Source organism: Nycticebus coucang, chromosome 12 (assembly GCF_027406575.1).
Source record: "Nycticebus coucang isolate mNycCou1 chromosome 12, mNycCou1.pri, whole genome shotgun sequence".
NCBI classification, from domain to species: Eukaryota; Metazoa; Chordata; class Mammalia; order Primates; family Lorisidae; genus Nycticebus; species Nycticebus coucang.
In genome coordinates this window covers 95,819,635-95,834,643 of record NC_069791.1, presented here as the reverse complement: position 1 = coordinate 95,834,643, position 15,009 = coordinate 95,819,635, and the positions used below count along the sequence as shown (strand labels likewise).

The 15,009-nt window shown below is 42.1% G+C and overlaps 1 protein-coding gene and 1 pseudogene across 4 annotated transcripts; both read left to right on the top strand.

Annotated features, from left to right (window-relative positions):
• The first annotated feature begins 951 nt into the window (after window positions 1–951).
• Window positions 952–12,060, top strand: MPV17L (MPV17 mitochondrial inner membrane protein like). 3 transcript variants are annotated; one of them, XM_053556381.1, is made up of 4 exons: window positions 953–1,356; window positions 5,166–5,236; window positions 10,082–10,111; window positions 10,188–12,060. In XM_053556381.1, the coding sequence occupies exons 1-4, from the start codon at window positions 1,047–1,049 to the stop codon at window positions 10,365–10,367; spliced, it is 591 nt and encodes a 196-aa protein (XP_053412356.1). In that variant the 5' UTR covers window positions 953–1,046; the 3' UTR covers window positions 10,368–12,060. The 3 variants fall into 3 exon arrangements, with proteins under 3 accessions (XP_053412357.1, XP_053412356.1, XP_053412355.1); XM_053556380.1 differs by having other exon boundaries at window positions 5,163–5,236; XM_053556382.1 differs by lacking the exon at window positions 5,166–5,236 and having other exon boundaries at window positions 952–1,356.
• LOC128561791 (centrosomal protein of 57 kDa-like) lies at window positions 10,867–14,213 on the top strand (annotated as a pseudogene). The gene has a single exon (XR_008373340.1). The product of XR_008373340.1 is annotated as a centrosomal protein of 57 kDa-like (transcript).
• The last annotated feature ends 796 nt before the right edge of the window (window positions 14,214–15,009 follow it).

Sequence of the window (15,009 nt, the reverse complement as noted above, 5' to 3'; positions counted from 1 at the left end):
GACATGGAGGCACAAACTGAAGAGGAGATGGCAGGAGGCACATTCACGAAAGTCCTCAAATGTTAACTTGTGACCTTCTCTACAAACAAAGGCACACAATGTCAGCGTGTTGTTGAAAGTGTGAGGCCAGGTTCAGTGTCAACCTGTAATCCCAGCACTTTGGGTCAGCTTGAGGCTAGGAATTCAGGACCAGCCTGTGCAGCATCCGGAGACCCAGTCTTTAAAAACATATACATATATATTAAAAAATTAGCTGGGCCTGATGGCACCACTGTAGGCCCAGCTACTTAGGAGGCTGAGGCAGGAGATCCCTTCAGCCCAGGAGTCTGAAGCTGCACTGATGTTTGAACTGCACTCCAGCCTGAGCCACAGAGCAAGACCCTGTCTCTAAAAAACAAACAACAAAGAAGACTCTTTGCACGAATTCTTCTGTATACAGAGTTGCTATTTTGATAACTGAGTTTCACTATCCCTTCATTTTTCCCCCTTTATTTTTTGAGCTATAATTCACATCCCATACACGTCACCATTTGAAAGTGTACAATTCAGTAGTTTTTATTTTTATTTTTTCAGTTTTTGGCCAGGGCCAGGTTTGAATCCACCACCTCCGGAATATGGGGCTGGTGCCCTACTCCTTTGAGCCACAGGTCCCTCCCAATTCGGTAGTTTTTAGGGTATTCACAAAGCTGTGCAACCACCACCACTATCTAATTACAAAATGTTTCCATCATTCCAAAAATGATCCCCATAGCCAGCTAGCTGTCATTCGTATCCCACCTCACTTCCACCTCTGATCTACATCCTGTCTTTGTGGTTCTGCCAATTCTGGTCATGTCGTGTGAGAAATGCCTTAGGCGGACCAGGCACTTTGCGAGTGCTCGGTCCCCACGATGGCCAGTGGCCACGGGATTGGACGGCGCAGGCAGGGTGTGGCCAGGCCGCCCACTGGCTCTTGGGCCTTTGGCTCCGGCAGGTGCAGGTGGCAGCAGCGGCGGAATCTGCGCGGGCCCAGGCCAGCTTCCCGGCTGTGGCTCGCGGGAGCGAGCATGGCGGGCTGGTGGCGGGTGCTGCAGCGCGCGGCCCAGCGCTACCCGTGGCCCACCAACGTCCTCCTCTACACCGGGCTCTACTCCGCCGGCGACGCGCTGCAGCAGCGGCTGCGGGACGGCCCGGCCGACTGGCACCAGACCCGGCGCGTGGCCACAGTGGCCGTGACCTTCCACGCCAACTTCAACTACGTGTGGCTGCGCCTACTGGAGCGCGCGCTGCCAGGCCGCGCGCCACGCGCCGTTCTGGTCAAGGTGCTGTGCGACCAGGCGGTCGGCGGGCCCATCACGCTGTCCGCCTTCTACGTCGGTGAGGGGTCGGGGCGGGGGGCCGGGGCGCGAGCCGATGAGGGGGCCTGAGACCCAGCTTTGAGGGACTGGAGAAGGGCGGTGCAAGGGGCTGGGGCCTGCGCAGGAGCCCAGCATGCTGGGGGCCGGGGCTAGGTACAGGCTGGAGACCAGGACGCTGGGGCCAGGGTGTCTGGGGGTTGGGGATTGAGGTTTCTGAGGGTGCGAAGTTGGAGGGCACAGGCAGAAGACTGCGTGGGTTGGGAAGCTGGAGATCCAGCTTTTCAAGGATCCAGGGACACTAGGGTTGAGCAGGACTCAGGAGTCAGTTTCCCCTTTAAAAAGGCCCACAGGAAAGTCGAGGAGACTGCACTTAAAGCCATAGCAACTGCAGGCTCGGTGAACCAGTTGTTGGGTGGGTGCCCAGACCTGTACCCTCAAAATTCCACGCTTGGATCTCTGGGGCCAACACGCCAACAAAATGTAAGGAGACTGGTGATCCTGGGAGGCAGAGCCGGTGGAACCTGAGGTTGGGCCTGATTCCTCAGAAAATTCCTGCCCTAGTCCTGTTTGGGTAACACGATTTTCCCATGGAGGTTTCGCAGAAAATGTGAGGTGTCCTTGGATCCTTGCGGTAGAAGACTCTATACCTGTGAGGGCCCAGGGAGTCCTGTCTAAAGAAAATCCTCCTTGGGTTGGGGTGGAGTGTGGGCCTGACTGTGGGAACCTTCCCTTCTGCCCCCATACTAAGAAAAGTGGAAGGTGGTCCGTTGCCACTGTCATCAAAGTAATTTCTGTAGCCTTCAAGGGAGTGGGCTAAGTAACTGGGAAGGGACATGATTCCCTCAGAAAATCTCCCCCCTTGAGTCCTGGGCCTGACCTTGGCATTGGGGCTTACAAATTCCCCCCAAATGTGAAGGGACTTCTTTTAGGGATTGTTGATGCCTTCATGACCAAGTTGAGGTCAGGCAAGTCACCCTTTTAAGGTTATATACCCTGCCCCATGGATATTATTATTGTTATTATTATTTTGAGACAGGGTCTGTCTCTGTAGCCCAGGCTGGAGTGCAACAGTGTCATCATAGACCAATGCAACCTCAAACTCCTGGGCTCCAGTGATCCTCTTGCCTCAGCCTCTCAGGTAGCTGTGACTACAGGGGTGCACCACCACATCCAGCTAATTTTTCTATTTTTTTTTTTTTTAGAGATGAGGCCTTGCTGTGTTGCTTAGGCTGGTCATGAATTCCTGGCCTCAAGCGATCCTCCCACCCTGGCCTCCCTATAGTGCCTTGTACCCTGGTGAAGGGATTAAAAACCAGGGAGCCGGGACTTTGGGGACTACATTCCTATTTTATCTTCTAACAACCAGAGTGGCAGGTATTCAGTATGTCCTAGTTATAAATGAGGAGACTGCCTCTCAAGGGGTTTATGTGACTCATCCAAAGACAACACGGTCCAGGCTCTCAGTCGTGTTCCTAATCTTGATGCTCTAACGATTAGAGTGTTGTCAGTCTCTGAAACCAGAAAAATGCAGTGACAGGGCTTGGAGAGGTCTGTGACTGACACAAAGAACCCTGCTATGGATCCCTGCCTGGATTACTGCTTTGTTTTGCTTTTCAAGTTTCTGGTCCAGTTTTCCTCACCTCAAGTTACAATGAAAGGAGAAGGAGAGGGTGGGTTGGATGTTTGTGTGAGGCACTGCTTGGAAATTGCACGGATCAGATGATCCTTTGTGCCATGGCCACTTCAAGGAGCCAGAGTAGTAACAGATTAAGAGGTCTGGCTCAGGAATCAGACACCTGGGTTGGATTTAGTCTGCTATTAACCTCTCTAAGCTCTTTCCCTCCTTTGTAACTCTACCTACCTTAGTGAATTATTAGGAAGGGCAGGTGAAAAGAGGCACATAAAGTGTTTAGCATTTACTTAATGCTAGGTAAGTGGAACACAGTATTACCAATATTTTGTTGGGTTTCTTTTGAGTCTAGTAAGAATCTGCTGCAATTGACTAACAAAGGTCATATTTTCCCTTTCTCCTGATGGAGGGTGGGAGAGGGATTTTTTTTGTTGTTGTTGTTGAGACAGGGTCCCACCCTATGCCCCTGAGCAGAGTGCAGTGGGTGTGGTAGCTCACCGCAACCTCAGACTCAGGCTGCGGGCACCCCGCTGCCTCAGCCTCCGGAAGCCGGAAGCTGCTGGGATTACAGGCGCTCACCGTGGTGCCCGTCTGGGTTTTTCCATTTTTTTCATGAGTCGAGGTCTCACTGTAGCTCAGGCGAGTCTCGAACTCCTGAGCTCAAGCGATTCTCCTTCCTCAGCCTCCCACAGTGCTGGGATTACAGGCGTGAGCCACCGCGCCCCGCAGGAGAGGGATTTTAAATAACTCTCATTTTTATACCCTTTCTGAAATAGGAGAAATTTGTCCTTGTTCCCCAAATTTCTTTTTAGAGATGTTGAAGGTCAAAGTTTACAAAGTGAGCTGGGTACTGTGGCTCACACCTGTAGTCTTAGCACTTTGGGAGGCTGAGGTGGGCAGATGGTTTAGGGCAGGAGTTCAAGACCAGCTTGGGCAACACACAGAGACCCTGTCTCTACAAAACATAGAAAAATTAACCAGGCATGGTGGTGCAGGCCTGTATTCTCAAATACTTGGGAGGCTGAGGCAGGAGGATCTCTTGAGCCTGGATTTGAAGGTTTCAGTGAGTTATGATGATGCCACTGCACTCTAGCTGGGGTGATAGAGTGAGATCCTGTCTCAACCAAAGAAAAAAAAAAAGAAAAAGTTGGGCATGGTGGCTCTTCCTTGTAATCCTAGAACTCCGGGAGGCTGAGGCTGGTGGATCACCTGAGCTCAGGAGTTTGAGCCCACCCTAAGCAAAGCGAGACCCCATCTCTACTAAAAATTGAAAAAATAACTGAGTGATATGTTGGGCACCTATACTCCCACCTACTTGGGCTGAGGCAAGAGGATTGCTTGAGCCCAGGAGTTTGAGGTTGCTGTGAGCTATGATACAATAGCACTCTACTCAGGGCAACTGAGTGAGACTCTGTCTCCAAAAAAAGTTTTCAAAGTGTTTTCAGAAAGGCTGAATTGGTACATTACTTTCAAACTTTTGATCAGTATAATACCAATAGGAAATTTGCAGTAGCCAGAATATTCAATACCTACCAGCCTTTAAAAAAAGAAATAAATTTTTCAAACTACACTTTTCATAAAAAGTTCAGAACCTAGAGAGAAGTCACCAATAGTTCCACTATAGTAACATTATTGTTTTTGTAAATTCTTAAGGTTTTTTTTTTAAAAATAATTCTTCTGGCTTGGCACCTGTAGCACAGTGGTTATGGCACCAGCCACATACATAGAGGCTAGCGGGTTCAAGCCCATCCCAGGCCAGGTAAACAACAATGACAACAACAACAACAAAAATAACCGGGTGTTGTGGCGGGTGCCTGTAGTTCCAGCTACTTGGGAGGCTGAGGCCAGAGAATTGCTTAAGCCCAAGAGTTTGAGGTTGCTGTGAGCTATGATGCCATGCACTCTACATAGGGTGACATAGTGAGACTCTGTCTCAAAAAAAGAAAAGAAAAAATAATTCTGCTATAACTTGTTTATCTTGTTATTCTCACTTCATATTTATCATTCCTTTAAAATTTATCTAATCTCAGAATGGAGATGGTGTTCTTTTTTCACTGTTGAGTCAGAAAGGACATACTGAGTGAGTGATAGTAATGGTTATTTTGCACATTGGCATAGGAAATATGAACATATACTGTTAATAGTAATCTTCCTACTGAATCTTTTAAAATTCTTTTGGTGTATGTTTTGGTAAGTAGGTATGAACATTCTCCAGGGGAAAGATGATATATTTTTGGATCTGAAACAGAAATTCTGGAATACATACAAGGTAAGATAGGCATTTGAAAATGTAATCAAAATCTTTTTGTATATTATTTATTTATTTGTAGTTTTTGGCCGGGGCTGGGTTTGAACCCGCCACCTCCGGCATGTGGGACCGGCGTCCTACTCCTTGAGCTACAGGTGCCGCCTGTATATTTTTAATATTTAATAAAACTGTTCGTAAATTAGTGTTTCAGTTTGGTTGACATATGGGTCCCTTATTTTGACACAGAGGTCTTAAATTTGTTTTTGTTTTTTGGGTTTTTTTGGGGGGGGCAGCTTTTTGGTCGGGGCTGGGTTTGAACCCACCACCTCTGGCATATGGGGCCGGCGCCCCACAGGCACTGCCCATCTTAAATTGGTTTTGATAGATGATTGAGGGGAGGCCTGAAGAGTATCTGTACTTCCATGAATCAGAAAGAAATAGTATCTCTGAATTCTAGTTAATGTTCACAACGATTTTTGAATTTGTTAAATTTACTCTTATTAATAATCACAGTCTATTTTGGAGCCTCTTCATAAAACAGGAATTAAAGAATGTGAGTGCCTGAATGAAAATATTTCCCCCATTAAGAGAAAGTTTCCAGGTGTGTGTTCTACCAGGTCCTGGTGAAAAGAACATTAACATCCCAAGGGTATTTACAGAGAAGGATAATGTTCCAGAGGGATATTCCTAGGCTCAACGCAAGTCAGCTAGTGTTCTGTCTGCTCATCACAAACATATACAATCCAGTTTAACAAATATTTATTCATTTATTCAATGAAGATTTATTGGACAATGTCCATAAGGCAGTATTAGGATGCCTTTCATCTCTGGCCTGGAGCATGTTTGATTCTGTTAATCACAATGAGATGAATCTTCAGAATTCCAGAATATGTGCAGACTGGCTGAGGTTTTCACATGTGCTTAATTCCCAACCAAAAGCAGTACCCAGCCACACCCAGCTGTTACCTGCACTGGTTCTAGCATCATCTATTCAATGGCACTGACCCCCCTCCCCCCCTAACCAGCCTACCACTTGAAGGTTACAGGTAAAGGATAGAGAGACTTGAAGCCATAGTCTTTCCCTGGGTTCTTCTACTCAGAGATGATAACTACAGGAAAGAGCATTCAGAACTCTCGTTACTTCTCTGGGAGAAGAAATTGTGGGCCCATCACATCCAAATGTGATTTTCTTCTGTTTTAGTTTGGAAAAGGAACAAGTTTTCCCACTATGTCATGGAGCCTAAGGTGATATTAATATATATATCTAACATATAAGAGCAACAAGCAGAGTTGGAAAAAAAACGGGGCTTTACACAGAGATTTGTATGAGTCAATGTTTCAGAATCTCCTTCCTTAATGCAGGTGTAACAGGCTGCCTGTTTGGGCAGAAACACGGGGGCCTTTGCATACCTTTTTGAGAAAACAGTGGTTGCAAAGAGTTAGACTCATCTGCATCCACAGGAAGAAAAGCGGTACCAGCAATCCGAAGCCCAGCCCCATTTGGGGACTTTTTTGAAGATCTCCTATAATAAAAACTTATCTTCTACCACTGTACTAATCGTCAGTGGAAGGTAGGAAAAAAAAAAAACTATACAGCTTCTGTCTTTAAGGGACTTAGAGTCTAGTGCGGCGGTTCTCAACCTGGACCCACAGAGTGGGTGACTGTATTAAAGGGTCACGGGATTAGGAAGGTTGGGAACCACTGGTCTAGTGGGATAGACAGACAAATAGACAAGTCATTAACTAGAATGTTACTAGAAATGCCTTGGGTCCCAGGGAAGCATGGAAGTGTGGGGGTAAGGGGCTCAAGGAAGGCTTTCTGGGCGAGTGGATTCTTTTTTTTTTAGTTTGTTTTTTTTTGCAGTTTTTGGCTGGGGCTGGGTTTGAACCCACCACCTCCGGCATATGGGGCCAGCTCCCTACTCCTTTGAGCCACAGGCACTGCCCGCGAGTGGATTCTTGAGCTAAGTTGTAAAGAACAGCTGCAGTCGGACAAATATTCAAGGAGTTCCAGGGGCAGAAGGAGTTAAGCAGAGTCAACAATGAATGAAACACTGTGGTCTTCCCAGGAGGGAGAAACCATAAACAGTTTGGTGTTCGCACAGTATTAAGTATGAGTTGGGGAGCAGCTGGAAATGAGTTTGGATCTTGGAGACTGTTGAACACTATGCTGGGCATCTTGAACTTCATCTTTAGGTAATGGCAGCAAGGGAAACCCGTTGGAAGTTACCATAACCAAGTTCACTTTAAAAAAAAAAAAGGAAGCAGTGGAGGATAGGAGTGATTTGAGCAATATTTACAAGGTAGATTAATGGGTAGGTCTGCATGGTCAAGAAGAAGACTCACAATTCTGGCTTTGAGCAACGGCATGGATGAAGTTCATCCCTTGATTGAGGATGTAGAGGAAAGGGTGGCAATTTGAGGGAAAAAACCAAGATGAGTTCACTTTGGGAAATGTTGAATTCCAGATGCCTTTAGGATATTCACAAGGAGATTGCCACATGCACAGAGGAGAGTTCATGACTGTGTTTAATTATTTTTAGTGTTCAAGTGTCCCAGATTTGGACGGTGGGAGTCCCTTCAAGCTGGTTCCTATGTCCTTGTGCCATCCCCCGTCTTTTTTCTTTTCCTCCTCCTTCTTCTTTTTCTTTTTAAACCATTTTATTACTTTCTGGCATAAAAAGATGTTCCAGGCTCATCTTGTACCTCGTACTTGCCCCAGCCCTGGAAGCAGCCAATTTTCTGAGGAGTCCTGATCCCTTTTTGTGAGGGATTGAATAAGGCTAAGATCTGGACACTAGATAATACTGCATTCTGACAAGAAAAAAAGTGCTCATAAGAAATAAAGCAACATTTGGATGAGTTTAGTTTTCTGATTATTTTTGCTAAAGAATTAAATTCCTAAGTGAATATATACTTCAGATATAAAACCTGTATTACATGTAATACCTATTTTAAATATAAAAATATGTATTATAAAGCTTTTATTGCATTTACAGTACAACCTCTGTAAGTTGACCACCCAAGGGACTGTAACAAACTGGTCAATATATGGAAGTGCTTGACATAAGGAACGAGGCCCGTGGTGCTCAGATGTACATGTGGTGCATGTCTGGTCTGTGAAAATTAGGTCAACTTAAGGAAGTGGTCAACTACGGAGGTTTTACTGTATTTATTTTAGAAATCTTGGAAAGAACAAACTGGTAAAAAGAAATAAGTCTGTAATTATACTTTTAAGAACAATTGTGAACACCTCTAGTTTTTTTTTTAAGATATAATTTACACACCAAGATCTCTATCTTTTTTTAAAAATTCACAGTGGTAACATTTTTTGTCAGAATGTATACTATAAAGCCTGTTAAAATAAGCCTATCTAAAATATTTTGTGGCCAGGCAAGGTGGCTCCTGCCTGTAGTCCTAGTTCTCTGGGAGGTTGAGGTGGGTGGATTGCTTGAGCTCAGGAGTTCTAGACCAGCCTGAGCAAGAACCAGACCCTGTCTTTACTAAAAATAGAAAAAAAATAGCCGGGTGTTGTGGTGGGTGCCTGTACTCCCAGCTACTTAGGAAGCTAAGGCAAGAGGATCTCTTGAGCTCAAGAGTTTGAGGTTGCTGTGAGCTATGATGCCACGGCACTCTACCTAGGGCAACAGAGTGAGACTTTGTCTCAAAATAAAAGTACAAATACAAATAAAAAATATTTTGTAATACACAAAAATGTTGACTCAATTTTTTCTATAGACTGACATAGTTTTAGATACATGTATATTATTAGCAAACCATTCCATTAAAAATGGTTTGTGGGGCCTGGAGGGGAAGCTGATTAAATGATCTTGTCCCCCTAAACAGCCATTCTTTCAATTTTTAAAAATTGAGATAAGATGCACAAAATATAAAATTTTACATAACATAAAATTCACCTTTTAAAAGAGTACAATCATTAATTTATTGACAAAGTTGTGCAACCACCCCACTATCTAATTCCAAAACATTTCCACCATGTCAAAAAGAAACCCTACATGGATTAGTAGTTTCTCCCAATTCCCTCTCTTCCCAGCCCCTGACAACCATGAATTTCCTTTCTGTCTTTGTGAATTTGCCAATTCTGGACATTTCACATAAATAGAATCATACAACATGTGGCCTTTTGTGTCTGGCTTCTTTTAGCCTAAAGTTTTCAAATTTCGTCCATGTTGTAGCATGTTTCAATACTAAATTCCTTTTATTGCCTAATAATACGCTATGTCAATCTGCTACATTTTGTTTATTTATTCATCTGCTGATGGACTCTTGAGTTGTTTCTACCTTTTTGACTATGATGAATCAAGTTGCTGTAAACATTCATGTACAGGCTTTTATGTGCATGCTTTCAGTTTTGGGGGATATATACCTAAGGATGAAATTACTGTGTCATACAGTAACCCCATATTTTAATTTTCAATTGATAGAAACAAAAAGAATGGTTTGGTATATAGTTTTAAGGCGTCATTGATGATCCTGTATATGTAAATATATTCCTGCATCATTCACTTCTGCTAACTGGAAAATTGTAATACATAAGTGTATGTTGTTATTTCTAAAACACTTGTCTTCTGGAATTGGTACTGATTCTGGACTTTCATTCTGGACCTATGAATATATCTCATACAAATATTTCATACCTAGCATTTTTTTCCAGAACTCCCCAGCCCTCTCTACTCCAGACTACTTAATGTAGTCTAATTTAAATAGCTTAGCTTAAAATATAATGCCATCCTGGCATCCTATCTGCCTGATATTTAATTTCTCATAGAATGAACTGCACGATTGTTTTGTGTGGTTAAAAGTCATTTTAATAAAGTTTGTTGTTGTTTTATTTTTAAATTCCAGACCGGTCTGATGTACTGGCCTTTTGTACAGGTGAGTTTCAAACTACTCAGAATATTAACTTATGGCTTTGGTTTATGTATATTCTAACAGACTGTCTCTGTTTCAGCTGACCAACTTCAGCCTTGTCCCTATTCACTGGAGAACAGCTTACACTGGACTCTGTGGTTTTCTCTGGGCCACCTTCCTTTGCTTTTCTCAGCAGAGTGGTGATGGCACATTGAAGTCAGCTTTCACCTTTCTTCGTATGAAGGAGACCCGTGCAGTTGAAGGGCCCCCAGAGAAATGAGAAGTTGAGGACTCTCCTAAAGTGACTAAATTTTGTCCTAAAATGCACTGGATTGCCTGCAGAGAAAATACTTATCAGTTATGTGCTTCATTTTGAAGAGTTATGATACTATTCTATGGACTCACTTGTTTTTTAATTGTCAGTGATTATTTTGAATTGTAGTCAAGCCTTTTTTCCCCTTCCCATTCTGTTCTGAAAGTCTTACTTCTGTCATGTTTTCACTTCTCTATTATTTTGGTTAATATCAACAACAGTGACAAAAATAGCCACTGTTTTAGAGTTATAAAATATTTTAGAGTTGATCGCGGCTAGTTCTAGCAGCCAGTCCCAGGATTAGGAGAGTGCCCCGATCCAATTGGGCAAATGTTCGCAAAAGGTTCGCTCTCTGCCGCTGGCTTTTTCCCCTTTGGCTTCTATTGGACCATATTAGCTCCTCCTAATCGTATTCGTTATTGGCCAAAAGAACACCTTAGCTGAACCATCAAAGGCTAGTGGAGGTATGGTTCGCCATTCTACATCTCCTTATGTAGTGTATCCATCTGATAAGCCTTTCCTTAATAGTGATCTACGACGCTCCCCAAATAAGCCTACACTTGCCTATCCAGAAAGCAACAGCAGAGCCATATTTTCTGCTCTGAAAAATCTTCAAGATAAGATTCGACGCTTAGAAAGTGTGAAAACCTTGTCTAAAGAAACAGTTGAATATAAGAAAGTACTGGATGAACAGATACAAGAAAGGGAGAATTCAAAGAATGAGGAATCAAAGCATAATCAAGAACTGACATCTCAATTGTTAGCTGCAGAAAATAAGTGTAATCTTTTAGAAAAACAGCTGGAATATATGCGAAATATGATAAAGCATGTGGAAATAGAGAGGTCATCTGTCTTGGAGAAACAGGTTTCCTTAGAAAGAGAACGGCAACATGATCAGATACATGTTCAGAGCCAGCTTGAAAAACTGGATCTTCTTGAACAAGAATATAATAAACTTACCACAATGCAGGCTCTTGCAGAAAAAAAAAATGCAAGAGTTGGAAGCAAAACTTCATGAAGAAGAACAGGAAAGGAAACGTATGCAAGCTAAGGCAGCTGAGTTGCAGACTGGTCTAGAAACAGATAAACTTATCCTTGATGAAAAGGCAACTCCATATGTTCCCAGTGCAAGAAGAATTAAAAAAAAGAAGACAAAATCACCAGAAAAGAAGAGTCCTAGGAACTATTTTGGTGCCCAGCCGCATTATAGATTATGCTTGGGTGATATGCCATTTGTAGCTGGAAAGTCCACCAGTCCTAGTCATGCTGTGGTGGCCAATGTTCAGCATGTCTTGCATCTAATGAGGCAGCACAGTAAAGCTTTGTGCAATGATCGAGTAGTCAACAACGTTCCTTTGGCAAAACAAGTATCTTCCCGAGGTGCTAAAAGTAAGAAGTTGTCAGTAACACCTTCCTCCTCCACCAGCATTAATGAGTAGTTGTCAGAAGTCTTACAGACCTTACAGGATGTATTTGGGCAGATGAGCTTTGATCATCAGCAGCTTGCAAAACTTATCCAAGAGTCGCCAACCGTAGAACTGAAAGAAAACTTAGAGTGTGAGCTGGAGGCACTGGTGGGAAGGATGGAGGCAAAAGCCAATCAAATAACTAAAGTTCGAAAATACCAAGCCCAGCTGGAGAGACAAAAGCTAGAGAAGCAGAAGAAGGAATTAAAAGCTACCAAAAAAACTCTTGATGAAGAGGGGAACAGCAGCAACCGTTCTGGGATCACAGGAGGGGCCACAAGTAAGAAGGATTGTGCCAAACCCAGACCTGGAGAAAAAAGAAGGAAAAATCTTCAATTATTGAAGGACATGCAGACCATACAGAATTCATTACAGAGTTGTGTTGGGATTACTGACTTGGACCAGGTCATAAATTTTATTCAGATAATCTGTACCTCATCAATCAAATTTTGACAATTTTACTTTCCAGACCTCATGTTTAGTTGGAATTAATGAGTAGCAGGTATTAAGAAATCCAAGCTTCATTACACTGAATTTTTGTGTATGCGGCATGACTAAATGTTAAACCAGGGGAGTGTTAAGCCTAAGAAGCCACATATAATCTGTTTCTTGTAGATAAATTTGCTGTACTGGTATATTGCTCTTTGTAAACAAATTACCAATTTTTTACTTGTGGATGTGATTTTTTAAAATAGTTCATTATACAGTATACAATAAAATTGGGTTTAAATTTTCAAAAAATACATTTTAGAGTTAATAATATTTCTATTTGAATATTTTAAATATTCAGAAATCAGGAATATTTGTCAGGAATCCCCATATTGATGGTTTACATCTCTATTCTAAAATCTCAGGTTACTCCTAAACATTTTTGAGTCCAATTATCTTTTATACCAAAAATAGCCCTTATAGTAAATTTCTATATACACAGAATTCAATCAAGGAAAAGATTTATAATCATTCTTCCCCTCAAAATGCTGCATAATATATTGTTATGCTGATACTAAAATTCTACAAGTACATTTTTTACCATCAAAAAAATAGTGCTCTGTTTAGAATGTATTTTATCTACTTCTACAATTTCTAATTTAAGTACTTTTAAATTATTGTATTTTAGTTTTGAGCATGTTCAGTTGACTGAAGCACCCCATTTCCTAGACATATGAAATAAAATATTTGGCTTTTTTTTTTTTTTTCTTTTGAGGCAGAGTCTCACTGTGTTGCCCTTGGTAGAGTGCCGTAGCATCACCGCTCGCAGCAACCTCAAACTCTTGGGCTTAAACGATTCTCTTGCTTCAATCTCCCAAGTAGCTGGGACTACAGGCGCCCCACCACAATGCCTGGGGGTTTTTTTTGCAGCAGTTGTCATTGTTGTTTAGCAGGTCCGGGTCGGGTTTGAACCCACCAGCCTTGGTGTGTGTGACCGGTGCCCTAACCACCAAGCTACGGGCACTGAGCCCTCAGGCTAGTCTCAAACCTGCGAGCTCAGGCAATCCACCCACCTCGGCCTTCCAGAGTGCTAGGATTACAGGTGTGAGCCACCACTCCCAGCCAATATTTGGCTTGTTAATGAAATATATTGACTTCCAGACAAAGGAAGAACTACAATCCATAGTGTACCAAGGAAAATAATAATTTCCTTAAATTTCACACTGATGTTCTATTTTTAAAAATCAGTGGTTTAAAATAAATTTTTATATTTTAAGGTAGACTTGAGAAAACAGACCTAATCTTCCAGATTTATTCAGTTTGTCTAACCTCAACAGCAGCCAGTTTAAAAATTATGTGAATATCTTATTTCAAGAAGATTCAGCAAATCACATCTAAGAATTACACTATAATTCTGTTGCTTTCAATTTTGTATTTCACAGATTTCAAAATGTGAAGCATGGAACTGTCAATTTATTTTGATAATTTATATTCAAGATTAATTTATGAACATATGCCTAAAATGTAATAATTTATAGCATAAGTTTATATGTTATAAATATGTAATTTCTAAGTATATAATTTATCTGAATGTAGTAGGTTATTCATATATTTTACATTATTGGGACAAGAATAAGGGAATTTCTAGGTGATTCAATTTAAAAATAATTTGTTATTTGCGTTGTTTTAAAAGTGGTTAATACAACAGGAAAAAAGATAAGTCATAATAAATAAGACAAATTTTGTCATCAAAAAAAGTGTATCCAGAGTAATTGTAGTAATTACTGCTTGGCAAAATTTTAGATGAGCGTCAACATTACTTTTATGATGGAAGAATAGTGTTTGCATTTTGTATAAAAATACTTGGGACCAAGCCTTGGAAAAAAAGATTGTGTCTATACTGTCAAAAAAAGCAACTGATTATTCACAGAAATTAGAGTGTGAGAGTCTTTACACAATGATATATTGCTCTGCCTCCATAGTTGACTCCTTCCCTACATTGACTGTTGTGCCCAGGAATTCCCAAAGACCACACCATCATACTAACCGAATTAACAGAAGAGTCCTTTATTGAAGAGCCAGCCAGCGACTGCCTCAGTGTCCCAACATAGGGTTTCTCAGAGCAGCCCTGAGTGCTTAAGGGGTTGGGTTTTTAGGGCCTGGTCTGCATCCTGGCTGGCAAGCAGGTGCCTCCAAGTAGGATAGCAAGCAAGCATTGTACAGAAGCAGAACTTTGTGGTCAGTTAACTATATGTCATATACCCCCTGTACCTCTTAGTCTTTAGCTCAGTATTTTCTCCACCTGTTATTGTTTAAAGGTTGGTCTGGGGACGGTCGGTTCATTTCCCAGGGAGTTAGCCAACCAAGAAACTGGGAGTGAACTAGAAGCAAGAAATCAATTAGTACTTTCTCATTTATCTTGGGGATGAACTAGACTTATTTCATTTCTTTTTTGAAAACTTGCAGTCTGGAAATTTGCCAGGAGTTAACTGGTATTTTTTCCATTATAGTCTAGGCCTAACACATTTCTGCTTTAGCCTAAGCCCACTGTGGCCTAGCAGACCGCCTTAGGTTGACCTAATTTTAATAAACTGGAGATGCACCACATGGGCGTATCAGTACAGTAGGCCTAGTTCCTCTATATGTTGACCAGTTCATTACAGTCCCTTGGGTGGTGAACTTACAGGTGAACTTACAGAACTTAATAGCTCTGT

Coding starts and splice junctions, on each gene's coding strand:
- MPV17L (XM_053556380.1), top strand. CDS start 1,047: ATGGCGGGCTGGTGGCGGGTGCTGCAGCGCGCGGCCCAGCGCTACCCG. Junction 5,237..10,081: donor AATTCTGGAATACATACAAG/GTAAGATAGGCA, acceptor TTTAAATTCCAG/ACCGGTCTGATGTACTGGCC. Junction 10,112..10,187: donor TGTACTGGCCTTTTGTACAG/GTGAGTTTCAAA, acceptor TCTCTGTTTCAG/CTGACCAACTTCAGCCTTGT.